Source organism: Periplaneta americana, chromosome 7, assembly GCF_040183065.1.
Source record: "Periplaneta americana isolate PAMFEO1 chromosome 7, P.americana_PAMFEO1_priV1, whole genome shotgun sequence".
Lineage (NCBI taxonomy): Eukaryota > Metazoa > Arthropoda > Insecta > Blattodea > Blattidae > Periplaneta > Periplaneta americana.
Window position 1 is genome coordinate 118,388,929 of NC_091123.1, and position 27,660 is coordinate 118,416,588.

The following is a 27,660-nucleotide window of genomic DNA, read 5'->3' on the forward strand; positions in this document are numbered from 1 at the left end:
GTGAACATGAGGCCAGCAGTTGGCTGCTCGACTTTGACCCTCCTATGTGCTGTCGCGTCCAAGATCATTATCATTATTATTATTTATTTATTTATTTTTTTGCAAGAATATTTAATTAAAAATAGACCAGATACTGCAGTCTACCTACACCACTAGTTACTATAGAATTTTTTTTTTTTTTTTTTTAAAAGCAGTCCTTTCAGTACATGATGCGTAAAATTTATTATGACGTGCAAAGCTATAAAACATTTATGTAGAATAGTCCACAAATTTAGATTACTTTAATATTATAATAGTGTTTAAGAAACTATTATAATATATTATTTTAATGTCTTTAGATGAGAAGCTCCATAGGTAAATTCAATGCTTATATATTAAGCAATGGGTAACTTAATGTAATTCTTGTGGTGTTGGCAACTGCTGGAGAGTGTGATCGATAGTTCTAGACAGTCGATACTAGTCGATTTGTACTTGTTTGTTGAGTTTGTGTTCTATTGTGGTGTATACGTGTTTAACCTAGCGATTTTAGTAATTCATTATTTTAAGAAACATTGCAAATTCATAGAAGTATCACGGAAGTGTTAAGGGACGAGGAAATATCTTAATTCCTAAAGGTTTCACTGGCGCTTGAAAAGTATGACGAGTGTAACTTCTCCATCTGTAGAATTAAGTTCATACCGAGATCAACATTTCAAAGTAAGATACTTTTAATGTATTTGGTATAATGTAGTAACAAATATAATTTATTTCCAATAGAACAGTCAATATGCAGTATTCTTGTCCCATATTATTTAAATTGACTGAGATTGTAGTTTTTCATTTTAACCTCATTTCTTAGTCCACAGTTGTATCATAGGCCTGGTGTTTATCTTGTCTGTAAATTAAAGCCAAAGAAAAGGAACTTATACATGTAATTGCAATATTATAATTATATTTGCAACATATAATTGAGGATAAATAATTTAAGATCTGGGTAATTATGTAGCATTGGCCAGGCCATCGTCCCGCAATAGAGGTCCAGGGCACATAAATTATCAAACATATGCATATATATCTTATTTATATTTTCAACGGTTTTATATGATCAACATATTTTCCGTCTCTTTACAATTTTCCTTATGATTGACGTTTTCAGGCTCTTTGCTTTGCACTTACGGGAAAATATGTTCTCTGGACCTCTGTTGTGGGAAGATGGCGACTTAGCCGATACTTACTACATAATTGCCAAGGTCTGTTCGCTCTTTTAATTATTTTTTATATTGGTCACAATCAGTGGCGCGACAGCCCATGAAGGGCCAAGCCGACCAGCCAGCTGCTGACCTCACGTCCACATGCCTCAGCAGAGGTAAACAATCATCCAACCAGTACGGAGATTACGTGTGGTCAGCATGATGTTCCTTCCAGCTGTTATAGCTGGTTTTTGAAAGCAGAATTCGCTACCTATCGTAGCCCCCCAAATTCATCACGCTGCCGAATTTTCATGAGGAAATTTCATGGCCCATGAGGACTCGAATCAGCGCTCATTTCGTAACGCAAGTCCAGGCGTGATGCCTTAGACCAGACGCTACAGCGCGGGACTTGTATTGGTGACTTCTTTGATGATATTTGTCCATAGCGCTCATAATGTAATTTGAGAAATGTGATAATAGGTCTATAATTTTAGATGGAAATATGCCATTGATCGAAATTTTATAATAGCTGTGTGAAATTAATCTATTAGGGAAGTATCAAGAGGAATGTTTATTGAAATTTAAGCTTACTGTGATATGGTAGGCCTAGTAATTTAATCTATGCACTTAAGTACAGTCATCTGCAGTAACTTTGTACCGGTCAGTGTAACTTTGTATCAGTTCCTAATTTTACTAGAATATAATTCCACATTTCTTAAGTGTGATATCTTCTGAATGAGGCCATTTCCATAACCTACGATCTCTATATTTTGCTTTCTATCTAGCCTATTATGTCCTATCTCTGAAGAATATTCGAGTCCCATATGGTTAAATATTGCATTCTGTTTATAGTAGCTGGTTTATGAACGATTTTCAACTTCATATTTTAAGTATATAATTTTATCTTACCATTACAATTATTGTAAATGTTAATGTTTATCCTTTCTTCTTTAAAATATAATAATGGCCTTCTAATAAGACATAATCCTATGTCTTGTAAATTATAAAATTAATCCGACAGTGCTATTTTGGTTCAGTTTCAAGATTAGATCTACTTTGTACTCAAGCTTTGCATGATAATATTAATTCTTTTATAAGCATTTAAATTTGATTATAAATGAAGATAATTCATTTGTTTATTAAATAACATGAGACATTATTATTAAATAAAATTAATGAAACAATGTTTACTTAGAAGAAACGCTGTAAGTAAGTTTTTTTATTGAAGAATTGATTTTTTTTACTAAGTCCTGCATAGTGGCTTATTAATGAAATTTCTTTGACCCTGTTTATTAAACTACTGTTCTAACTTTTGCACTCGTCTTGAATTTCCATAATGCGTTGAAATCTTTAGATGGCAGGAGGTCAAAAGGATTCTCCAGAGAAAAGACAGTATGCAATAAAGGTAAGGTATTCCAGTGAAGTGATAGTGATGATATAAAAACTGGAAATTTGGTCAGTGAGAAGCTGCACGTTTGTATTCCATCCCAAGACAAACGCTAGTGAATAAATTGAATAATAAACACAGAAATAATTTCAAAAGCATTTTTTCTATATTGATCTGAATGAAGGGGAGGGGGGGGAGAGCAACGGTGAATTGTTCAATGGTTTAGTTGTTTGGTGGACTTTTTCCATTGCTGATTTAAAAAACCTACTGTGGGGATTGTTACAAACAGCTAACCTGTCTGACTGATCTGTTGTAATGATCCCCACAGTAGGTTTTCACCTGATGACGAAGAGAGAGCCACTCTTCGAAACGTTGTTTTACAATTTTTGAAAATTAGCTATGGAAAAAGTCCAAACAACTCAACCATTGATTTTTTCTATAGATGGCTTTGTAATAGTCTCATATAAGGGATCACTGTTCCCTGGTAGGCCTATAGTCAATGGCATTGGACTGCATGGTACCACCTCTAGATACAAAATCAGTTGTAAGGTAAAGAAGGGAAGGCATTGGATATGGCCTGACCAGATTGAAGCAATAAAGAAAGTTAATAAACTAGCTAGAACATGTATGAACATGTATATTATGTTGAGACTGAGAAGAATTTAATTAGCAAATTAAAAATAACTTGTATATCAAACATATATGTAGGTAATAAACACATAAAAATTGTGTTTATATTTTCTGTTCTATGTTTTATTGTACAGTTTAATGTTCTACATTTTCAATAAACTTACTTTTTGTGACTTCATATGAAATAAAATTTCATGTATTTTCTTATTGTATGGTCAAAAGTTACCTTGAGTTTGAAGAGGAATATTGAGAATTGGATTTAATAGTAGAAGATATACGAGGTCTGTCTAAAAAGTATCCAACCTTTAGCCAGAAAAAATATTTCAAATACCTGACGGGGTTGGGACCCTAATCCCCTTCAAAGTAGGCCCCTTGTGCTTGCACACACTTAGCCCACCGATCCTTCCACTGCCGGAGACACCTCTGGAAGTCTTCTTTTGGAATGGTGTTCAGCTCCGTCGTCGCATTCCGCATTATCTCTTCTCTACTCTCAAAATGGGATCCTTTCAGTGGTGTCTTCAATTTTGGAAACAACCAGAAGTCGCAAGGAGCCAGGTCTGGAGAGTAGGGAGGTTGGTGAACGGTTGTAATTCCATGTTTGGCCAAGAAAGTGTGTATCAATTGGGATGAATGTGCGGGGGCGTTGTCGTGATGCAAGTGCCAGTTGTTCGCCGTCCACATGTCTGGTCTTTTGCGCCGAACTGCATCACGGAGTTGCCGGAGAACATCGTGATAGTACTCCTTTGTCACCATTTGTCCTTCCGGTGCGTATTCGTGATGCACAATTCCACGGATATCAAAGAAAACAGTCAGCATCACCTTGATTTTGCTTCGCACCTGCCGCGCTTTCTTCAGCCTTGGAGACTCGGGATGCTTCCATTGCGACGACTGTCTTTTTGTTCCTGGGTCGTACCCGTACACCCATGACTCATCTCCAGTTATCACGGTGTTCAGAAACCCAGGATCAGTGTTGGCGGTGTCCAGAAGGTCCTGTGCAACGTCACGACGGAGGTTCTTTTGTTCCGGGGACAACAACTTGGGCAAGAATTTCGCAGCCACTCGGTTCATGTTCAAATCATCACGCAAAATTGCATGTGCAGAATCTTTACTCACTCCAACCTCTTCGGCAATCTCCCGCACGGTCAAACGACGATCTGCCATCACCAAATTTCGCACCCTCTCAACAACAGCTGCACTCCGAGCAGTTTGGGGCCTGCCACAACGCTGCTCACTCTCCGCTGATGTGCGGCCATCTTTGAATCGGTTAAACCACTCCTTAATTTGTGTTACACCCATCGCATCTTCCCCAAACACCTGCTGAATCTTACGAATTGTTTGACTTTGAGAATCACCAAGCTTTTGACAAAATTTGATGCAGTATCTTTGCTCAATTCGTTCAGTCATCTTGCGAGAAAACTAAATCCGACAAACACCTAGAACAGCACCTTACTTGGCGACCACCAGCCAGTGACTGGCACAAGCGAATGCGGTGAAAAAATTCAAGCATGCGCATTACAGTTCCTCCTTCCACCATGCACAGTAGCGCCGCCTTAGAATCACAACTTTACGCGGGAAAAATTAAGGTCGGATACTTTTTAGACAGGCTTCGTATATTATGTGGTATAAAGTTATTCCAATTAGCCGTGTAACTTTGTACTACCATTAAATGTTAAATTTCACATATTTAAAACATGATTTTGGCTGTTTATTATATCTCAACCCATAAAATAAGTACTAGTTTTATGAAATAATTTACTTTTAAATATCAATTTCAATAGACACTATTTTGTGTAAGTATAAAAATATGTTAGAAGTGGTACAAAGTTACCCCAAATGATTGTAAATAATTTCCTATCTCTTGAAAATATGGGGGTGAATCTTCGATCTCACTACACAATAAATGGGAGAAAAGAAACTTAGCCTACTTATGTCATTAAAAATAACCTCAAAATTGTAGCACACCACTTTAAAGACACGATGTGACAACTGCGAAAACTATAAACCCACTCAACCCATCCCAAATACCTTCATTTCTTATATATCCGACCAATGATTTTCTCAGATATTTTCACATGAAGTCGTGACGTAACCCAGTGGTACCACCATTATGTTGCACTACACAAATAAGCAATTTTTTCTTCAGTTCAAGGTAAATCTAGTTGTGTTACTATCTACCAAAGAGCATATATGCAAGGCATACCAAAAGTCTGAACATACCAAACCTGACCTGTGAATGATCCTCGATCTTACAAATACTTGCTTCTTTATTCTTTCCAGGTAATGTATCTTTGTAAAGTTGCACCATCTCTCCCTTTCATTTCATCATGAAATAATACACATCAGATGTCAATTTCATGTGTAGTGCATGGCGAGATCAAGATTCAATCAATAATATGAGCATTGGAATAACGTGGCACAGTGATATTTTGAGTTGGCCAGACATATTAAGTTTCATATTAAAATTTACAACATTGAGCAAGATTTATTGGTTCAAATTACAATTCTTTTGACATTTAATGAATTCTGACTTTAATTTCATTAAATGATTTCTTTTTTCAGGGATCTCGAGGTGAACAAGAAAGACTTCTTCGAACTTCTTCAACGTTATATATAGGAAATCTTTCATTTTACACAACAGAAGAACAAATATACGAACTTTTCTCAAAATGTGGAGATGTTAAAAGAATTATTATGGGTTTGGACAAGTTCAAGAAGACACCATGCGGATTTTGTTTTGTAGAGTATCCTTTAAATGATCAATAGAGTGCTCATTAAGTTCTTGACAATTCTTCCCAATTATGTTACCAAAGGAAGGCAGATACCTATCCATACCCACGTACCAACTAAAATACTAAAATGCTTATATGTAAGGCATACCAAAAGCCTAAACTAATCAAACCTAACTTGTCACTGATACTCGACCTCTGTCTATGTACCTACTAAAAAGCTTATAATTATGTGATTCTGTCTCTACACTGGCCACCATTTTTACAGCAACTTTCCATCCTTATTTCGGTGCGAAATTGATTTGGCACCCAATTTTTATTTTGTTTATGGTACATATGACTTGACTAGAAGCCAACTATCAGGTGTTCCACTCGAAGGTAGCCCCAAAAAGTGTCAGTTTAAATTAACAAAACACACTAAAATGAAATTAAACAAAATATCCTACCTGTGTGTATGAGAACGAACACATACCGTAGTTTCCCCTAACTATGGTCCACATTTGTTACATTTTTCTTTGTATATTCAATACTATTCATCCAGATTAAGTGAAATTTTGGCTTCGGACTCTTATAAGTGTATATTAAATAAATATTGACATATGTGTTTGAAATTATTTAATTGCAAGTTTTAAAAAAATAATAAGCATAGGTACATAGTTGTATTCTGAGTTGCCCAACTATGGTCCACTCATATATTCATGCTTGAAAGCATGAATGGACTATAGCTGGAGATGTAATTATTCGTAAATCAATACATTGAGTTTCTAATTTAAGGGTAGAAACATAATCTAGCACAGAAATATTAAAAACAAATGAAAAGTACATGGATTCTTTTTATTAGTACACATTGCATAAACACACAATAAACAAGTGAAATCTGAAAGTCATTTTCCTGCAATAATGAACAACTACACTCACTGGCAAAAATACCGGGCCACCTAAAGTTTCTCAATTTTTTTGTGAGGTGAGAATCAGAAAACCCATTATGAAAACATTGCTTCCCAGAAAAAAAATCTCTTTTTTATTATCACTTGCACTATTATTTTCAATGCCAAACAATGGATATAATTAAAAGGTGTAAAAATTACAAATTGTTTCAATTTTCTTCCAAATGTTCAACGATGTTGCTGGAGCAATTCTGGGCCTTTAGCTGGTTCTTCTGGAATTCAGCCCACATTCATCCAGACGTCTGCTTACAGTTCTCTCACTCATGTTAACTTGTCTTATTTTCTGGAAGGCTCGTCTGGTCCCAAGAACTGCAGCCACATAACGCTGACTATTCCCATCTTCTATCAATGCAACCATTTTGCTGAATCGGTAGGACTTAGTGACAATTGTATACAATGAAGTACTCCAATACTGCTTCAAGAGAGCTTACCAGTCTTTAGACTTCTTCAGCATAGCTTGAAATGAGTCCGAGAAGTTTAGACACAATATAGCAAGAAGAACGAATCTCATTTTCAGATCATTGTTGGCTATTGCGTATTCAGTATTACATTGTTACGTATCATAAAATAAATTAATAACTAAATGAACCTCAGCACACCTACAATTATTTAAAAAATCCTACAATTTAAAAAAAATTGAAATAAAATGTAGTTGGCCTGATTTTTTTTGCCGGTGAGTGTATATTAAAGAACAAAAGTACAGTATCAAAATAAACTAACACATTCTTAGCAAAATATTATGCACATAAATTCACTGATAATGTTTATTTACCATACTGAGAACTATATTCATTAGGCTTATTTCTATCCTTTGAATCTCCACTTCTCTTGTAATTCTGAAATTGAAAATGGATCTCTCTTTTTCGAGACACATATGGGGTCTTCAATTTATTTTATCATGTTTTCCTTTCCATAGAATAAAATGTCCTCCATTTCTCACCACCTCAGTAATTGCCGCTTCTTACTATACATGAAACAACAGCTCCATTGTTCCTCACTTCCAAAACTTTCCCTGGCCACAATTCCTCCTCATAAGTAACTACCATAAAACTATGTGCCTTTAGCATTATTTTAAGAGATTCCTTCTGCTTTTCCACATCTGACTCACTGTCTGTAAATATGGAGAGTACACCGGAAACATCATAATCTGTATCCAATTCAATTTCATCGCTCTCATAGTCACTTACAGGGAAGGTTGTGATTCTTCTATCCTGAACTTTTCGTTTTACCGGACCATTATTCGTGCTAGTACCATTGATGCTGGAACAGCCTGTTTCTTTATTTACTGGACTATAATGTTAAATGGTGTTTTAGAATATACTGAGATACCGAATTTGCAGAAGTAAATAATCAAATTATTCACATTTCATTAAAACAAATATTTCAAAATGAAATACAAGTATGGTCCACGAAAAATTGTGGTACATAGTTGAGGACTGACTTCTAGCCTTGAGGTTAAACAATTTTCACGTAGAGTCCTTAACATCTACCAGTCTAATTATTACGTGAAAGTAAACAATATATAGCCAGGTTTAATTGTACAAACAATCATATATCTATAATTTACCAGTTCTACAGAGGAGAGCTTAATAAAACAGACAAACACAAACTGAATAATTTCGTGTCTTCACACATTCAATAGAACGATGCACACTGACCTTGTTAAGCATCCATATCATTGCCACGTGTAATGGTAGATAGAAGCATCTATGGGGAACATAATTCCATCACAGTGGCGCCTTAAATGTCAAACACCGAACTCTTGGGGGACTAAGTAGTACATAATGCGTTTTGGACCATAGTTGGTGCCTGGACCATAGTTATGGGAAATTACAGTATGCTGGAAGAGTCCTGCTTGTGTGTCCAAATACAGTTGAACCTGGCGCTTCATATTCCTGAAGGTGGCAATCAGAACTTGTGGAAACACCACCTGGATCCTGTCCTGGATATTCTTCCACGAATTCTCGAACATATTGGGTGCTAATAGACATTTCGCATCACGTGCTACGAGCGTACTAAGCTAGCCACGGCTATCAACTGGTTTCTTGTACAGAATTCAAATCATATCCTATAGCTAACACTGGTTTATGAATACGAAAAACGCTGATCATCCACCGGAAACCCGCACTAAAATTGTCTATGAATACGGCCCATTAGGTTTTGTTCATGCACACTCCCTTTGAAATGAGGTGACCGTGGATGCCATAGCCCTTTTGAAATGACTTAGCCAGAAAAGAATGATTCAGTCTCAGCCATATTTGCAGCAGAGGTGTGGCATGTCACCTCATCTTGCTGAAAAAAAACTGAGGTTGAGTTGTTTGATGACTTCTTGTCTGTGTGTACAGGTTATCAACTAGTCCATATACAGGGCGTTTCATAATGCTTATTACATGCATCTAGGGGTTGTAAATGGGACTAAGTAGATAAAGTTTTGATTGTGAACCTATGTCCGGAGATGTATTGTTTCGATGCAAAATAAGTTTGAAGATCGATTCTATTTATCTCCTGCTTCATGGTATTCAAAATGGGCTGAGGGCTACTCCAGCAGTCCCCTGATAGCATGTGTCTTCTGTTTACAATCAGTTCTACGGAGTCGGCTTTCACATCACTTGTGATTCAGTCATTGAGCAGTACAGGACGAGACAGATGATAGAAGTCACCCTCAGCCCATTTTGTTTGCGTACCGTGAAGCGGAGATTTTAAATCGAATCGATCTTCAAACTAATTTTGCATCAAAACAATACATTTCCAGACATGGGTTCCTAATCAAAACTTTATTTACTTAGTCCCCTCTACAACCCCTAGAAGTTTCTAATAGGAATTCTGAAACGCCCTGTATAGTAAACTGGTATGCTTTCAGACTGGCTTTTTCACAACTCTTTGGCATGTGCTTTTGGATATTCCAATTTTTTGCAATAGTCTTCATAAGGATTTACATGGAGAAGCCTGTAATCTGTCTGCAATTTCATCTTTTCATACATTGTTTGTTGCACTTTCCCATATTGATCTAACAATGTATCTGTGGTTTCAGTTTTTTCAACAATTTTTTAATGTGTTTTAATAGCATGTTGCGCTATCAAAACTTACCACAAACTTCCTCTGACATTTCTTTATGGATCCATTAATCCCAACAAGTATTCAAAAGGAACACACTTTTCTACAGAATACTAATTCATGTTCAACTCCACTTGCTCACCTCAGTATGACTAGTCGCTTTAAAAGACTGTGCGAACAGTGGTACAACACCACTGCCATTATCTTCCTGTTAAACACTTGGGTTGCCATATTTCCTTTTCTTGGACTGCTGAGCATAGTGTTAAAATGTCAACGTAATCCTCCAAATTTTACCGAAATTAGATTGAGTGGTTGAGTGGGTTAAAATACAAGAAGAATGGACAGTCAATAAACAAAAGCCACGGAAAAAATCAGTAGCAACATTTAGACTGAAGACAGGTCATGACTATCTAGCAGCACATCTCTGCAAAATAAAGATCTTCACTTCTGAGGAGAGTACTTTCTGTTGAGAGCCAGGGACAACAATGAATGCCAACCACCATCTTACCTGCAGGAAACTTGGTGCTAAGCAACAACAGACAACCACTTGGCTGAATTGTACTGAACAGCAAGATTCCAAATGAACTAGAAGATTTCAGTTAGAAGACCATTGGAAGAAGATGAGATTGAGAAAATCGGGTGGGCCACACTGTACTTAAATACATTCGTATCTTAGCATGGTAACGCATTAGACAGAAATAGCAATTTCTTAAAATACTGCGAACTCATTAAGAGTTAACAAAGATGGGAAACTGCAGGGAAGCTTAAATTATGAATGTCGTACATATTTTTATTTGTCAAAAAACTTGTGTTGTTAGGAGTGATCATGATCTTTATTTTCTTTTAATTAAATAAGATTTTCTTTAAATTGTTTTTTTTTTTTTGCCACAAAATAGATTGACTAGATTAACATTGATAATACTTCAGAATAATTTTGAAAAATGTGCTTTGTGAATACTCCGAAATGGGTAAACTATAACTGATTAAATCCACTCCCCCATTTGCAGTTTCTCTAATACCTAGCTTTAAAGTCCATTTAAATAATGTGTATGTGACAGACAGAGACTTGCTGAAAGTATATCTTTTTATCTAATGCTGCTCATATGGATGTGTAGCCATTTGCGTCTCTGCCTACTTTTCAAATCCAACAATTACATCATTGTTGCAAACAGACAGTGCCCTACTGAAGCAACATCAACTTAAATGTTTTTCTTTATAGCTGGAAACCACATAAGGTCAAAAGTAGCACTGTCAAGTGCATTCCTAAGTTATTTTTTTTATTTTAATTTGTGCCCTAAATAAATTTTCTGTTTTAAGTAATAGCAGTTCATAAGAATTAACGTCTTAATTTAAAATAAGATGTGTGATGACTATAGAAAAGATCAGTTTGTGTTATCAATTGTATTATAACGTTTCAGTGTTCAGAAGGGAAGTTAATATGGTTTACTTCTGTTGGCCTAATTATTGGACGAAGATCAAAAACTGTTTATGTTGTTCTTAGTATAAATAGCTTACCTTGTTTTTTTTTTTTCTTCAGAAGATAATGTTACAAGTTACATGGGAATATAAATATTAATATTCTATGCAGCTATTTGTACTTAGTTTGTAGTGATATTTATGTTATGTAGGCCTACAAACCTTTCCTTCTCTTTGTGCTGCACACTTTCCTCTTCTACGTCAGACCAGGTACCCATGGTAATATTACAATGTTCGTGATTTCCTAGACGTGCAATGAAATCTGACAAGGCTGCTCTAACCATTCAACTATGGTTCACTTATCTCTAGATATGTGTGTATGTGTATATGTATTTGATGTCAACATTTACATCCATGTAATGTGGACCTCACAATTTTCTATCTCTAGATATACTTTACTGTGTTATGAAGTTTGATTAAACATTTTCCTTAATACAAAAGGTATTACTGTCGACCAGATGCAGAAAATGCAATGCGCTACATCAATGGCACTCGGTTAGATGATCGTATTATTAGAACAGATTGGGATGCTGGGTTCGTGGAAGGAAGACAGTATGGAAGAGGAAAGACTGGTGGACAGGTAAGTGTTTCTTTGGGTCATCTTTCTCCTTTCCTTTGTCTCCTTATTCACTAAAAGTTTTAGAGTATAATCTGTTTGTATACAATCAAATTTTCGTCAAATTCAATGCTTCGCAAGATTTCTCAAGACTTGCCGATACCATACAAGTTTTATTGTTATATCACTTATAATAGGTACTTCAAAAAGTATTGGTTGTATTGGAAATAAATAAGAATATGTACTAATTGATTAAAAACTTGCAGCCAGTATGTAACTTTGAAGTCCCAAACTATAGCATCATGGTCTAAGGCATCATGTCTAGATTCGCATTGCAGAATGGGTGCTAGTACAAGGCCACATGGGGAAGGAATTTTCTCATGCAATTTTTGCTTTGTGTATGGGACCAGTGCCCATCCAGCATCATGATGAATTTTAGGAGCTACAATAGGTAGCAAAACCCAGTTTTGAAAACCAGCAATAATGGCTGACCTCATTCTGGAGCCTATCCCACCATTGAACTTCGCAACATTTCACTTCACTTTCCAACTTTTGAAAATTCTGTCTGTTCTTCCATAAATCAGAGATTGCTTTGTACTTTTCATTTCATTCTGCAAAGTCTTTGCAAATCAGTAGCCATTGCAACTCCATGTCATTGAGCTCCATTTCCTAGCCAGTAAGGACATATGAATAATAAATTGTTCTTCAGATAAAATAGATAAACTTCTTGTTTTTGGTTCTAAAATAGACCCAGTTCTTTCAAAAACATAATCTGCTTAAGTTCGCGTAATTAAACTTTCATAAAATTCAGACAAACTTAGATTATAGCAGCGGTTCCCAAACTTTTTCAGCCACGGAGCCCTTTTTGAAGCAAAAGTTTCTCGTGCAGCCCCAAGAAATGTTTACTTTTTAGTTTTATCTGTCTACGTTCTATGAAGCATATTTCACACTAAACATAAACGGAAGTATGAAAATATATATATATTAATAAAGGAAACAATAGTAAAAATGTACTGGATATAATTTATTTAAATCTACAAAATGATATTAACAAGTAGTTAAGATGTTTAAAAAATTTACAATGCCACATGTACACCCGAAGTTAATGTGAAGAATGTTCCTGTTTCTTGCGATAGAGTTTGTCAATGACCGGTGTCATAGAAGTCAGTTGAAGACATATATCGTCTTCTGTGTCCAAACAAGTTCGATATTTTGTTTTGTAGCGGTGTACCTCAAAAAGGTCGTTTCACTGAGGTACACAGTACCAAAAGGCAGTGAGAGAAATTTAGCTTTTGAACTTAATATCAAAAGATCCTCCCCTAACTTAGGCCAAAATTTGGGAAATGGTTTGCTTTTAAATTATGCGTGACAGTGGCTGTGCGAAACTATGTCTATAAGGACCTCATATCTGAAGCAGTGAGGGCAGCTGATTTTGACATCACTGGAAATGGATCTACAATCCACTCATATTTCTTTAGAATCGATTCCCGAGTGTCCCTTGGAAAGTATGAATTGATAGTTTGAAGCAAATTGTCAAGGTGTTCTTTCATTATTGCTATGAATGAGACATTCATTGTTATGTTATTTTCTTCTGTAAAGTTTGAAGTCAGTCAGAAACGTAAGATCCTTATTGTCAACGCTTTCTATGTAGAACGCTATCTTTTTCTTCAGTGCGACATTTTCGTCATCAGCATCGAATATAATCTTCCATTTATCTTGTATTTTTACTAGGTTATTTTACGACGCTTTCTCAACAGCTTAGGTTATTTAGCGTCTGAATGAGATGAAGGTGATAATGCCGGTGAAATGAGTCCGGGGTACAGCACCGAAAGTTACCCAGCACTTGGTCATTTTGGGTTGAGGGAAAAAAAAGGTAAAGGTATCCCCGTAACATGCCATGAAGGCACTTGGGGGGCATGCAGGTAGAGCCCCATGCTTTCCATGACCTCGGCACTAGAATGAGGTGGTGTGGTCGGCACCACGCTCTGACCGCCTTTTACCCCCGGGAAAGACCCGGTACTCAATTTTATAGAAGGCTGAGTGAACCTTGGGGCCGTTCTGAAAGTTTGGCACCGAGAAAAAATCCTGTCACCACCTGGGATCGAACCCCGGACCTTCCAGTCCGTAACCAGCTGCTCTACCAACTGAGCTGGAAAACCCCGGAAAAAACCCCAACCAGGTATTTACCTTGTATGTACCCATGTGCTGAATTCATTTTTGAAAAATGTCTGCCAAGTAACGTAATTTGTACAACCATTCCTGATCATTCAAATAATCTGCTAGCAAACTATTCTGGTAGTTCAAAAGTGAAGAAAATTCCGTTCGAAGTTCATGTAATTGGGACAACGCTTTACCGCGCGACAACCATCGCACTTCTGTGTGTAATATTACTAACAATGACTTGTGTATACTACCCATATCTTCACACAGAATTTTAAGTAGCCTACACTGTGAAGGCCATGCCTTAACAAAGTTGACAATTTTGACGGCGTTGTCTGGTACCTGCTTTAATAACGATGCCATTTTTCGTTGCGAGGGCATGTTGGTGTAGTACACAGTGACTACTTGTTCAGTTTTTAAAACTTCCTTGATCATTGTAACAACGCCAGCAACAGGACCTACCATGGCCTTTGCGCCATCTGTGCACACGTCAATGCAATTGCCCCACTGTATCAAGTTTTCAATGCAGAAGGAAAAAATTCAGTATCGCTTGTAGAGGATGGCAATGGCTGCAGAACAAAATATTTCATGAAAAAAACTGAAAAATCATATCGCACAAACATCATTAACATAGCTAATCCGGCAAAAACCGTGGATTTGTCAAGTTGTAACGAAAATTTCGTTTAACTGATACGGGAAATCATGATATATTTTACGTCTTTTCATATAAATATTCTGGATTCGAATATGCCCAGTGCTACTTGGTAAGGGCACACTGGAAATCAAGTTTTGCAGTTTTCTCGTCCACCATGCACTTCACTACCTTCACTAATAGTGGTTTCATAAGAGTTTCAGAAAGAGTGAGATTTACCAGCAAGAGCCTGGTCATGTCTAACCAAGTACGGCGTTTTCAGTGCTTTCTCGTTGTTTGTTTTTACACGAGATGAAATTTTGTCTGAACTGCATGGAGTTCGTCACTTTTTTCTTTGGAAGTAGTCTGCAGTTTTATTTGTGAATTTTTGAATTGAGAAATGCCGTCTAAGCTTGGCATGGAACATAGAACTATTGGGAAAAACTTTGTTACATATCACACACTGTGGATGTTCATCAGCAAATTCAGTGAATCCCATGTCCAAATATAAATCACAATATTATCGTTTGTTACTTTCAATACCTGTACATTAGGCATCGTAGACTCTGAGACAGGATCATGTTCATAATATTCCGAACTCAATTCCCAGGAATTCGCACTATCTTCTTTGAAAGTAAGGTTATAGCTTTTGTTATCTCTCTTTGACTGAGCACTGGTTGATGGCTAATGACTCTTAGGTCTTAGGGAGCCCGTCTTAAACCACAGTTCCGGTTCAACGAAAGTTTAGCTAACACATCTGCTATCAAATTAACATGCAGATAAACATGATATATATTTTTTGAGGTAACTTAACAGTCAATAGATTGTAGATTTCACGTGCTATGAATAACAAACTCTGCCTGCTCAGTATATAAAAAATAAAATAAATTTCGAGAATCATTGAGTACTTGGCAAGCAAGAAAGATCGAGATAGTTCCAGTGACGAGTAGATCTAATATTAATGCTTCCATGTAGCAAGAAGAACGCAAACTACTTTCTCAGGAAGTATTTTTCGCTTGATGGAAGTAGTTTCCCTTTTCCCGCTAGAGACTAGATGGAAGCAGCAATTTTTGTCATCTTCATAACTTCCGCGGACGGAGCCCCTGAAAATCATGCGCGGAGCCCTAAGGGCTCTGCGGAACACACTTTGGGAACCGCTGGATTATAGAAATTTATCCTGTTTTTATATACTCTTTTCTTGGGTTCTTAATCACTTGAATGATTTAATAGTAAATTTTCTCTTCTTATTGTATTTCTTTTCTACAATATTTTAAATCTAAAGCAAAAATATAGCCTACTGTATTTACTCTCTTATTAGACACCTTGCTTATAAGACTCCACTCTACTGTAAATTGTATATATCCGCATATTGGACCCCTCCGACATATTTATGTACAATACAAGACTCTAGATTCTAAATTCCTGCCTAAGACTTCTGCACAGTAGTGTACATTATCAATCACAAATGAGGGAGTCAGAAGCAAAGGGGTATAAGTGACTTTCTAAAAACATGAGTTAAGTGCATCCAGGGTAAGCTAAATCATCTAAAATTTTAGTGACAAAGAGATATATTCTTTAACCACATCACAATCTAAAATTTAAATTAAAAACTTCACGGAAGTTACGAAAGCTTAAATACTTTCAACCACATTTTCTAAAAAATAACTTAAGTGCACTTATACCCCTTTGCTTCTGACCCCCTCAGATGTTCATGGAAGGATTGCAAGGTAAAACCCGCTTCTGAAACCATCCTTTGTCCCATTGTTCCATTACTTCTATGCACTGACAAACAAAAGACGAACATCTCTTTTTTTTTTTTTTTTTCTGTTTATCCTCAAACTACCTACCATACTCTCTGTCCTGTTGTTCTTCCATTGTAACAGGACAGACACAAATTCCCTTTCTTCTACTACTGTACCCCCGAAGTCAGTCATTCAGAGAAAGAGATCAATGTCTAGTGTCATTGACCTCCAATTGAAAGTAGATATAATATTATGTTCCACACGGCCTTTGTGCAACAGTAGCCTATGTAGGATCGCGCAATTTAATTGTACGAATCAAATTCCCTAATAAATCTGATATTAATTATTAGCTGTCCATTGATGGAGAATATGTTCATGGTGCCCTAACATAGTGTTAATTATTAATATACCCTGTAAAATATTATCAGCTAATGTCATCGTTATTAAACTCTCCTAGGGTTATATGCATTATTTTTACTAAAATCTATTCATTTTGAATTGTAGTTACTTACTGCACCCTTAACAGTAACCGACGAAAAATGACTTTTGTCGTCATAATACACTGAACAGCTGATTTAAAGACGATTCAAGGTCTTTGAAACATGTTTCTGAAGCAGATGAGAGGTTGAAACAGTTGGAACACTTGGAACAGTTGGCACTGATGTTGTAAACATATTCTTATGAAACTGTTTCTTTGAAATTGTTATTTTGGAACAGCTTTGTTCATGACACAGTTACAGTCGAAACTATTTCTTAAAAAGAACAGTTTATCCCATCTCTACTTTGTGCTTTTCAAAATTTTGTGTAGTAGTGAAACAGAAATAATAATACATTTGAAAAGTTTCCTCTACTTTTCACTTTGCAAAACAATTTTGAAAAGTGATAATGGAACATAAACTGCAAAGTGAATAACTGAAAAGTTCATTGGTGGAATAGGCCTCTGCTTTAATGATATAGTTCATCTCTGCTGAGGCATGTGGACTTGAGGTCAGCACAGTCAGCTGGTTGGCCTTGGACCTTCATGGGCTGTTGCACCATACAAAGATTACTTATTATTTTATGTAATCGAGGACCGTTTTTTGCAAAGCTTGCTAACTGAAAAAACTGAATGAAGCCAAATAGGTTATAGGTGCAACCATCACACTTTGGCACACTATAATGAAGAGAAATAATTCAATTTTATTAAGATAACTTTAACATCGTGTAGAGGCTTGCTTTATGTTAACGAATCCACCAAAATCTCAATTTTGCAAATTTTGCAGTTAGCAAGTTTTGCAAAAATGGTCCTCATTCTGAAACACCAGACATTTCTACAGCTGGTATGGTGCATAATGTTTAGTCAGCAGTCCGAAGGCCAGTTGGAACCTCTTAAATTACTCCAATAGGGCGTTACTCATGAGGCAACTAAGCTAGGAGATACATACATCGCTATCTAGTAACATAGTTCACTAATCAGACTTGAGACATATGCAGCATACAATCAAGTTAGATATACTCAATCAGAGAATATGCTGCATAAAAGAAAGAAAAAGTTCACACCACAGTGAAAAACTTTGTTTTATTTTATTTTATTTTATTTTATTAAGTCAACTTTGCTTCATTTGAAGGAAGGGAGGAACTTTAATGGTGGTTTATCCACGAGGGATTTGAATTGCAACTCTTCTATTGTTGATGAAATGTCTTAGTGTGGGAATTACTGATAAAAAAGAATTTGGTGTTAGTGAATACCATTATAAAAAGGCTTACGTGATTACACAAGTTCAGGTATACTTTTTACAAGGGATGACACAGGTAGGAAGAAGATTAGAAGTAAAATAGGGTTTCTGAGAATGAATGGTGGGTTTTTATGAGTCACTGTGAAGTGTGTATTATGTGTAATGGATTGAAGGTGCTTGTAATTCGTTCAGTAACTCGAACAGTTTGCTTTCACGTCATTGTTGCATATCTTACCAGATTTCTGTCATAATAAGTCGTTGTTAGGTATTTCTAAGTCAACAGTGCACGACATCATGTGGAAGAAATTGAAATTACATTCTTATAAAATGGAACTCTTGCATGCAATAAAACCACAGGATAAGTTGATTGACCTGAATTTGCTGCTGCCATGCTACAGAATTGATGATGAACCAGAATTTCTAGAAAATATCCTCTTCTCTGATGAAGCTACATTCCATGTAAATGGTTGTGTTAATCGGCAAAATTGTGTAATTTGGGGTTTAGAAAATACACATGTGATACACAAACACAACTGAGATTCTAAGGTCAATGTTTGGTGTGGCCTAATGCACAACAAGATTTTTGGTCCATTCTTTTCTGTTGAAACAAACATAAACTCGATTGCATACGTGGACAGAATTTCCTATTTTATCAAATCGAGAAGAGTTAAATCATCAATTTCCAGACCGATGGATTGGCAGAAATGGACCCATTCCATGGCGTGCTAGAAGTCCGGATCTTACTTCATTGGACTTCTACCTTTGGGCTATAAAACTTCCTGAGACATGTTCAAACGTTTTTAACAAGAACCAGAACAGGTCACATTGTCAAAAAATTGTACCTACACCGATTTCATATTTCTGATAATCCTACTTGTCTGTGGTGTAATAATCATGATGAAGATCTGGAACACATTCTTCTATACTGTCCATCCATAAACCACAAAAGACATAAATTAAAATCATCAGTACCAGTTGCAGAAAACACAGGCCTGCAGTATATATTGACTACATCCCAACTCTGGCTATTAGCAACAGACATATATAATGAACACCAATCAAAATATCCCTCATTTCTCGTGACAAACAACAACTGAATAGACTACAGTGGACTATAGTGGACTTTATGTTGTCAGAAAACAGCTGGATACATTAAGAAGATTGATTGTCTACCTCTGGGCTATGTCAAGAATGAGGTCTACAATGAAAGAACTGAGAAACTTGATCACTTAAAATGAAGAATCAGACAAGTAATCGATGACAGATGTTCTTGTCAGAGTGTGGACTGAAATTCAATTTCACTTACACATCTGTTGTACTGGTAATGATTTTTAAGTAGGTTATTTTATGACGCTTTATCAACATTTTAGGTTATTTAGCATCTGGATGAATTGAAGGTGATAATGCCAGTGAAATGAGTCTGGGCTCCAGCACCGAAAGTTACCCAGCATTTTCTCATATTGAGTTGAGGGGAAACCCTGGAAAAAACCTCAACTAGGTAACTTGCCCCGACCGGGAATTGAAACCAGGCCACCTGATTTCGCAGCCAGATGCGCTAACCGTTACTCCACAGTTGTGGACCTGGTAATGGTAATCATATTGAAATTTACTAACGTTATTAGGAAACTGAGTTACTGAACTAATTATTACAAGCACCTTCAATCCATTACACATAATACATGCTTCACAGTGAACTCTTAAAACCCCATCATTCATTCTCGGAAACCCTGTATTTAAGTTAAAGCGAGAAATGTAGTGTGTTTATTGGAATGATAATATTTGAAAAGAAGCCGAAAAGTGAATATATATTTCTTTGATTGAACCAGTATGTTTAAATGGGACGTTAATATGAGAGATAGTTCTGGAGAAATGTATTATTGGAGGTGATGTTTGGGTGTTTCTGGAACAAAATAAAATTAGAAATGTGTGTGTCAACAAAGGAAAAGGTATGACATGAGGTATTGATGAATGCAATGAGGAAAATAAACTGAAGTGGTAAGGCAACATAAAAAGAAAGAGTGATAAAAAGTGATCTAGAAGAATACTGAGTTCAGTACCTAAACAATGAAGGGAGAGGGGATGCTCTCGAGATGTTGAGAAGCCATGCCATCCAAAGGTTTAAAGGAAGGAATTAGGAAAAGTAAGGATTATTGGAGATAGGGAATCTGCAAACGACAACAGCCATAAAAAGAACCAATCTGTCATAAAATACAGAATATCTTATGTTTCAATGGTTGGCTCTGTCTTTGACTTCAGTTGTGTTGGACTAATACATTTCGTTAAATGCATTTGACTGAATTTAGTGGTATATAACAGCCTGATTGAGAGAGATTCTTTTGTCTCCTTGCCTCTTTATATCTATAGACGATGGTAGATCTGGCCTTTGGAGTATTGTGTGTTTCATAGTTTATCAGGAATGGAAAAAATCCAATTCTGATTCTACTTGAATAAATTTACAACTATAACAATCCTTGATGTCTTTATCTTTGTAACTTACTTTTGTTTTCATTTTCTTCATTTTAGGTGCGAGATGAATATCGAACAGACTTTGATGGTGGTCGTGGGGGTTATGGAAAGATAATTCAGCAGAAAGTGTCGTCACCTATTCAAGATGTTACAGTATTTAGTCGATGATGCGTGTGTTTGATAAACATTAATAGTAATTCCAGGGGTCTATAATCTGAGATGTAAACTTTTATATTTCAAGGGTTCAAGTAAAGAAAACGAAATTTGAAGTCTTATTTTGAGATAGCAAGTAGAATGATTTTGCCATGTAGATATGAATTTTCTTGTTACAGTTATATATACTTTTCATTGATTCATATATGAAATGTTATTACAAGTTTTTACTTTCCTTTTTCATAAATCAAGGATTCTTTAGGGCAATGTGAAGAAGTTACCTAATCCCTTTTGCTGTCTGCATAGTTGTTGCAGATACAAACTTTTTTTTTTTTTATTAATGACAAGTACAACACATTTTTTTCTTATAAAAATTATAGTTTTTTTTTTTTTTTTTTTTTTTTGCCAAACATTAAAATTAATGGAGTATAAATTATTGTGTATATTGATTAGGTTATACAATGTTATATTTGAGTACTGTTGAGATTTGAAGGCTTATCTATGTGTCTGATGAGTTTTTGTACATTCTTGTATGCCTAACATTGTTTGTTTTGTTTCTTATACAAGTTTTATCTTCATATAACTGTTAGGAACTTTTGATTTTTGTAAGTGAATGGGTTCCAAAGAATTTCAATTTACTTTCTGGGTCATATTGTATCTTGCAGTCTCCAGCATGAAAATTCGACAATTTAGATTATGATTATAATTATGACCCCATATGTTACAGTCTGCGTCACTGTTTTTGGCACATGAAATTAGTAATGGGAACATTACAATTGTGTTTTACATTTGCCACAGTCAGTCTGACAACTGTGTTTGGCAAATGACTGATGTGACGTGTATAGGAAGTGATACCATTCTCAGCTGCACTAGCAACATGCTCACAAACTGGGCACTATATATCTAGAACACATGCCAAAAACGTTGGTGCCAGCTGTACAAATGTTTTCTGAATTAACGATGCCCAATTATGAGACTATGTGTGGCATCTGTTCATTTTAACAAGAGACCTGATAGGAGCTTACTTCAGACTACTGTATGAATCTCAGTTATATCTCGTATACAAAATTGAATCATAATAATAATTTGACAGTGTGAGATTTGTTCCTTTCCTCCATAATATTCAAATTTAGAAAATGAGTAGTCTATCTACATGGCAAGTATCTGATACAGTATATTAGAAGCAGGAATCGAAGACCGAAATTAATTAAACAATGTATGGTTAAGATAATATATGATATGCAATAATGTCCAAGTAGACGAAAGTGGCTTCAAGTTCCGTTATATTGTTTGTTTCTTATAAAATATTCATCTTTTGTTTTAGACTCCACAATTATTTTCATCATTTCAATTTTAAAATGTAGTGAAGTTCGATTTTTGCTTCATAATTGACTCGATATTGTACAATTTCGTATAAAGTGTTTTGTCTCTATTAATTTTAGAGATATATTAGTGTTGAGTGAAATATTTTTATCAACAAGATTGAAACAGTTTTATCTTTAATTTATTTATCAAAGTGTGTCTGAGAATACAAATTAATGTGAAATTTTAACTACATAAAAATTTGTAGAATAAATTGTTTTCATACTAATGTCTTGTTATTAGTGTCACTTGGATTGGATTTGGAAGAATTGAGGGTGAGACAAGCCCACACATATGAACCCATTGTGCTACCTTCCTTGCTGTAGATCTTCAGTGACTTGTACATCACTTATGCCATCACGATGTTGGACAAACTTGAGAAAGTTCGAATTAAGGAGTGTTACTGATATGATAATGGCCATATCAGGCTAAAAATCTCCGAGCACAGATTGTCTTCATTTTTCGAAAACAGGACAGCGATACAGAAAGCATTCTGCCATTTCGTTTTCTAACTTGCACCCATGATAGTCAGGATTTCAGCTAATTCTATTCTGGGCAAGTGCTTTGTTAAGGTACAATGACTTCTTAAAATTCCGACAGGCAGTATCATGCTGCAGAATCACTTAATGCAGTGCTTCCCAATCTTTTTTGACTGACAACACACTTTACTGAATACCCACGATATCGCGACACACTTATTTGTTTTTATTATTAATAATATAATAACAACCAGTGATTTTCTTCTGGAGAAAAAGATGGTGGAACTCTGTGTAGGATATTCTATAGCAGACGAAGAGATGATTACTGTTCACGGCATGAGAATTTTGTCGTTTTTATCCTCCTTTTCATCCAACTAAGACTTTCAAGGTCTAAGCAGAATTCAAAGAAAAAACATAATTATACAAATCTGGCTTTCAGGTAGTAGCTCCCTGTAAAGCAGGTTTGAATAATTTCAAGGAAAAATTGTTCCGAGGCTGGGTATCGATCCCGGGACCCTTCGCTTAGCACGCGGACGCTCTACTGACACTATACACGACACCATCACAATGCGTTCGCGCACTAAGCGAAGGGTCCCAGGATCAATACCCGGCCTCAGAACAATTTTTCCTTGAAATTATTAGAAAAACATAATTATTCACATATATTTCGCTTGCATGATGAAAAATGCAAGAAAATGTGCCGGAGAGCCATTCTAGCATGTTCCGCCAGAAAAAAAGCAATGATAACTTCTATATAGTGTCAGACATCCACTGTTGTAGATAGGTCGATGTTAATACTCAATCCAAAATTCTAAAAAGACAAGCAGCAACTTGAGTGGAATAAAAAAAATAAATAAATAAAATAACAAATGTATGTGTCAAAAATCTCAACCTATCTAAGTTGGAAGTCCGATAAAAGATTTTTACTATCGTTTTTGAAAACTCTCCTATTTAAATTAACGTGAAGTCTGAGCTTGGTAGGTTGCACAGAATTTCTCTGTTTGTGGCCTTATGGTTGACAGGACACGTAAATCATCTTCAAGATGCAGTAGTCTGTTTCTTTGTTTCGATTTCACTACTTTGATGGTAGAAAATGCAGATTCATACAAATGTGACATTGAAAACGGCAGTTCTAAATCTCTTTTTAGTTTATTCAGCACCATCGACTGATTTGACAAAACATTTTCGCATATAAGACACTCGGGATTTTGTTTATATTCCTCTCCAGTAAAATCTCATTGCAAATATTCGTCACTATATTTACGAAATGTATTACATTTCTTTGAACCTTGAAAGAAATTTTCGCGCACATTATTTGAATTAGTACTGTTGTCATCTAATTCTAACCCAGAACTTGATTCAGATTGTCTTTTTCGAATTAAAAATTTGTCCATGATAAAATCTAAATGAAGCACTTTTCATAAAATAGACACACTGTCAATCGCTCATACGTATATATACTGAAACTGACCAATATTTTCTGATGATTCTATTGTTTATTACTAAGTGGGAAGAGTCGACGAATTTATTACTAAGCATTGTTGCAGGTATTCACGCTTCATTGATAAAGTCAGTTTCAAAATAAAATATACCATATCAAAGACTTCGTTGTACATAAAAAATGCTTTATAAAGAGACTTTTTGGATGACTTAAAATTTATTTTTCAATTCCAAAATTTCGCGACACACTCCATGGGGCTGCGTAACACACTGGTTGGGAACCCCTGACTTAATGCAGTTATCCCTTTCGTTTTTCTTGAATTGTGGCTCAAGGTGTCTGTGTTGTTGTAATAAATCTCAGCAGTGATGGTTACATTTCTCAGAGATGATACCTTCTTTGCCCCACCAAATGCATAACTTTAGCTTACGTAGATGGACACCAACTCTTGCAGGGGGGGATTGCTTTCTCTTCTTGACGTTGATGTAAAACCACCATTTTTCGTCACCAATAACAGTCTGATATTTAAATAATCGATGTTGTTGATGAGCTAAATGATGATGAGCAAAGAAATACTAATGGTAATATGGCGATTTTTGTTCTTTTCGCCAAAATGTGTGGTACCAATAGTCCCAATTTCTAAACTATGCTGTTGTAATGCAAATGTACGTTGGTTGATTAGTTACAATAAAATTTCCGAGTTGATTGACAAACCATTGTGAATTAAAGGACTGAACGGTCTTTGTCAAAGTTGAACAATCATCCTGAACGTGGAGAATCATTCATGTCATGATGGCCCTCTCCCAAATGAGGAAGTAATTTTCGTGCAGTGCTTTCCCCAATGGCATTATCTCCATGAATGGCACAAAAGGTTCTAACAGCCTCCATTTTTAAACTCAAAAGAATATGTCGGAAATGTTAGATTTTTTTACTGACACTCCATTTTCTGTAGCACATAATTAACACAAACTTTCTTAAAAATTTAAACATTCAAGACGCATTTAGTGACACATTCTTTGTTATTAAAATGTCAAGTTCCAGATAAGTTTTATAATGAGGGTCCTATTGCCATTGAGAAAAAAATGCTACAAACTTATGCATCTGTCTGTAACTTAAACCGAAAATTTTCACATCTATTCACTAAATAATAAAATTGAAATTATGTATGCTTTCTCATTCAGGAATGTTTTGTTTATTTTTTTTAAATAAATTCCATGAAGTTATGTCCCACTTTATATCAGTAATTTATCAATTACTATAACAGCATGGGTTTGTGCTAGACGGAGTTAATCATATCAATTTTTTAATACACTCAATTCCATTTAATTGTTTCAAATTGGTCCTAGTAAACTTTGACAAAATTTAAGTGGCTGGTTCGGTCATGCAAAGCATTGACCTTTACAGAGTTAAATATCTTCTATCATTCTGGCTCCTGTGAAAAAAAATATTACTGCAATGACGTCACTGTTTCCTGTTACATATAAAATGTGACATTTTTCCTGTTTGTACGCCTAATATAGAAACGTATTTAATCATGTACTTTCTTCCTTTTTTTTTTTTTTTTCCTAAAAATTTGGGGGCAAAAAGCCGAGATGGAAAATACAATCAATCAATCTTCTTAATGTATCCAACTGTTTGCTGACAACATTAAGGCCACTGTAGTCTATTCAGTTGTTGTTTTTCACGAGAAATGAGAAGTATTGTGATCGGTGTTCATTATAGATGCCTGTTGCTAGTAGCCAGTGTTGGGGTGTAGTCAATATAATTGTGTCTTCTGCAACTGGTACTGATGATTTTAATTTACTTCTTTTTTGGTTTATGGATGGACAGTATAGAAGAATGTGTTCCAGACCATCATGATTACTACACCACAGACAAGTAGGATTATCAGAAATGTAGGGTACACGGGAAAAACTAACAATGTCACAATGCTGTTAAGGGTGATGTCATTATCTAATTGACTGCATTACTACAAACTTTAGTGTTATTTTTACCAAAAGTGGTAGAGGAGAATTGAAACCACGGATACACTCATCATTTCCTTCATTTCAAGTAGAAACATCAATAAATTTTACAGTAATAGACTGAAATAGGTCACTGTCTCACCTTTAATGGAAATGTGACATTGTTCGTTTTTCCCGTGTACCCTTCAAATATGAAATCAGTGTAGGTACAATTGTGTGACAATGTGACCTGTTCTGGCTCTTGTTAAAAATGTTTGAACATATCTGGGCAAGTTTTTGTACATTTCCAGGTCATTTGGTGTCTTCTGTAGTCATAAATAATATCTAACAATTCATATACTATTCAAATTATAACTATAAATACATACGTGTGTGCACACACATAATTTGAGTACAGTAATTTTGGGCAATATTGTGGCTTTTCTTTTTACTAGAGTGTGTCAGTTCTAATGCTAGTAGTCTGATCCTGAGTTACCTTGAATCATGATTATAAACTTTGCATGTAAAATATTCGTATGAAATTTAACTGATTAATTACGTAATAGTAATTTATTTCACGAGTGTTTATAATGAAGATTATACACGTGTTACATACAGCGTTTTATGCTATTTTAGCATTAAAATATCTAAAAAAAAAAAAAACTATTAAGATAATGTAAAAACACTATCATAAATTTACAAAATGTAATGTTATGACATAGTAGAGACATGATACTGGATATGACATAATATATTGCTCAGTTGCTAAGTAACTGTTTCTAAGACAATGTTATTTTGAAGCTTTTTCTTACAGGTACATTATATAAAACTGTGTTGTGAAGGCAGTGATGACATCATGGAATACTAGTTGCTAGGTAACCTTTTCTGGCACTAGTGCCAGAATTATGCCAGTGCACAAGTATTTTGTATGATTTATAGCGTCATAACAAGTGTGTATTAATGCTAGGATTGCATAAAGATAATACTGTACCTATATTTTACATTCTGATACTTTAATAAGAGTACAAATCCAGATCATCTTCTGTGCCGTTAGTAAAGTCGTCAGAATTTTTCACTGTAGAAAAATTTAATAATGACTTTGGGTTTTCCATGCTTATTTTTACAATACTTATAATCTTCGCGAAAGATGCTCTTGAAAGGAAAAGTATGTTATGTTTAATGTAAGAAGTGAATATAGCGCGAGGAAAAGACAATTCTGAAAAAAAAAAAGCTCGTAAAGTCTTTGGGGGAAAATTATGCAAGTAAACACGGTATTCACAAATAATTGATTAACTGGCGAACTTACTCGTGTTAATTATGTAAGCATGTGCGACTTACAGCTGTTTCGGTGCTGCTTGACACCATCATCAGAGCCTTCTGGATCTTGGCGTCATTTCGACATCTCTGCCTGTTGTGTGGGTGCGTTGGTGTGGTGAAGAGTTGAGTCAACTAGTGTGTATGTGTTTTGAAATTGATCTGTATTCTTCATCACACGAACACACCCACACAACAGGCAGAGATGTCGAAATGACGCCAAGATCCAGAATGCTCTGATGATGGTGTCAAGCAGCACCAAAACAGCTGTAAGCCGCACATGCTTACATAATGAACACGAGTAAGTTCGCC

The 27,660-nt window shown here is 35.5% G+C and overlaps 1 protein-coding gene across 3 annotated transcripts; it reads left to right on the top strand.

Annotated features, from left to right (window-relative positions):
* Positions 1 to 450: 450 nt before the first annotated feature.
* Positions 451 to 22,403, top strand: LOC138703393 (nuclear cap-binding protein subunit 2-like). Of its 3 annotated transcripts, XM_069831226.1 has the most exons (5): positions 453 to 696; positions 1,274 to 1,345; positions 5,746 to 5,927; positions 11,831 to 11,969; positions 20,717 to 22,403. In XM_069831226.1, the coding sequence occupies exons 3-5, from the start codon at positions 5,878 to 5,880 to the stop codon at positions 20,825 to 20,827; spliced, it is 300 nt and encodes a 99-aa protein (XP_069687327.1). In that variant the 5' UTR covers positions 453 to 696; positions 1,274 to 1,345; positions 5,746 to 5,877; the 3' UTR covers positions 20,828 to 22,403. The 3 variants fall into 3 exon arrangements, with proteins under 3 accessions (XP_069687326.1, XP_069687327.1, XP_069687328.1); XM_069831225.1 differs by lacking the exon at positions 1,274 to 1,345 and having other exon boundaries at positions 451 to 696; XM_069831227.1 differs by lacking the exons at positions 453 to 696; positions 1,274 to 1,345 and adding an exon at positions 1,352 to 1,586.
* The last annotated feature ends 5,257 nt before the right edge of the window (positions 22,404 to 27,660 follow it).

Bases quoted from the DNA above. Each gene is read 5' to 3' on its own strand.
- LOC138703393 (XM_069831225.1), top strand. From the start codon at position 637: ATGACGAGTGTAACTTCTCCATCTGTAGAATTAAGTTCATACCGAGAT. The intron at 5,928-11,830 runs GTATCCTTTAAA...TTAATACAAAAG, and splicing joins TGCGGATTTTGTTTTGTAGA to GTATTACTGTCGACCAGATG. The intron at 11,970-20,716 runs GTAAGTGTTTCT...TCTTCATTTTAG, and splicing joins GAGGAAAGACTGGTGGACAG to GTGCGAGATGAATATCGAAC.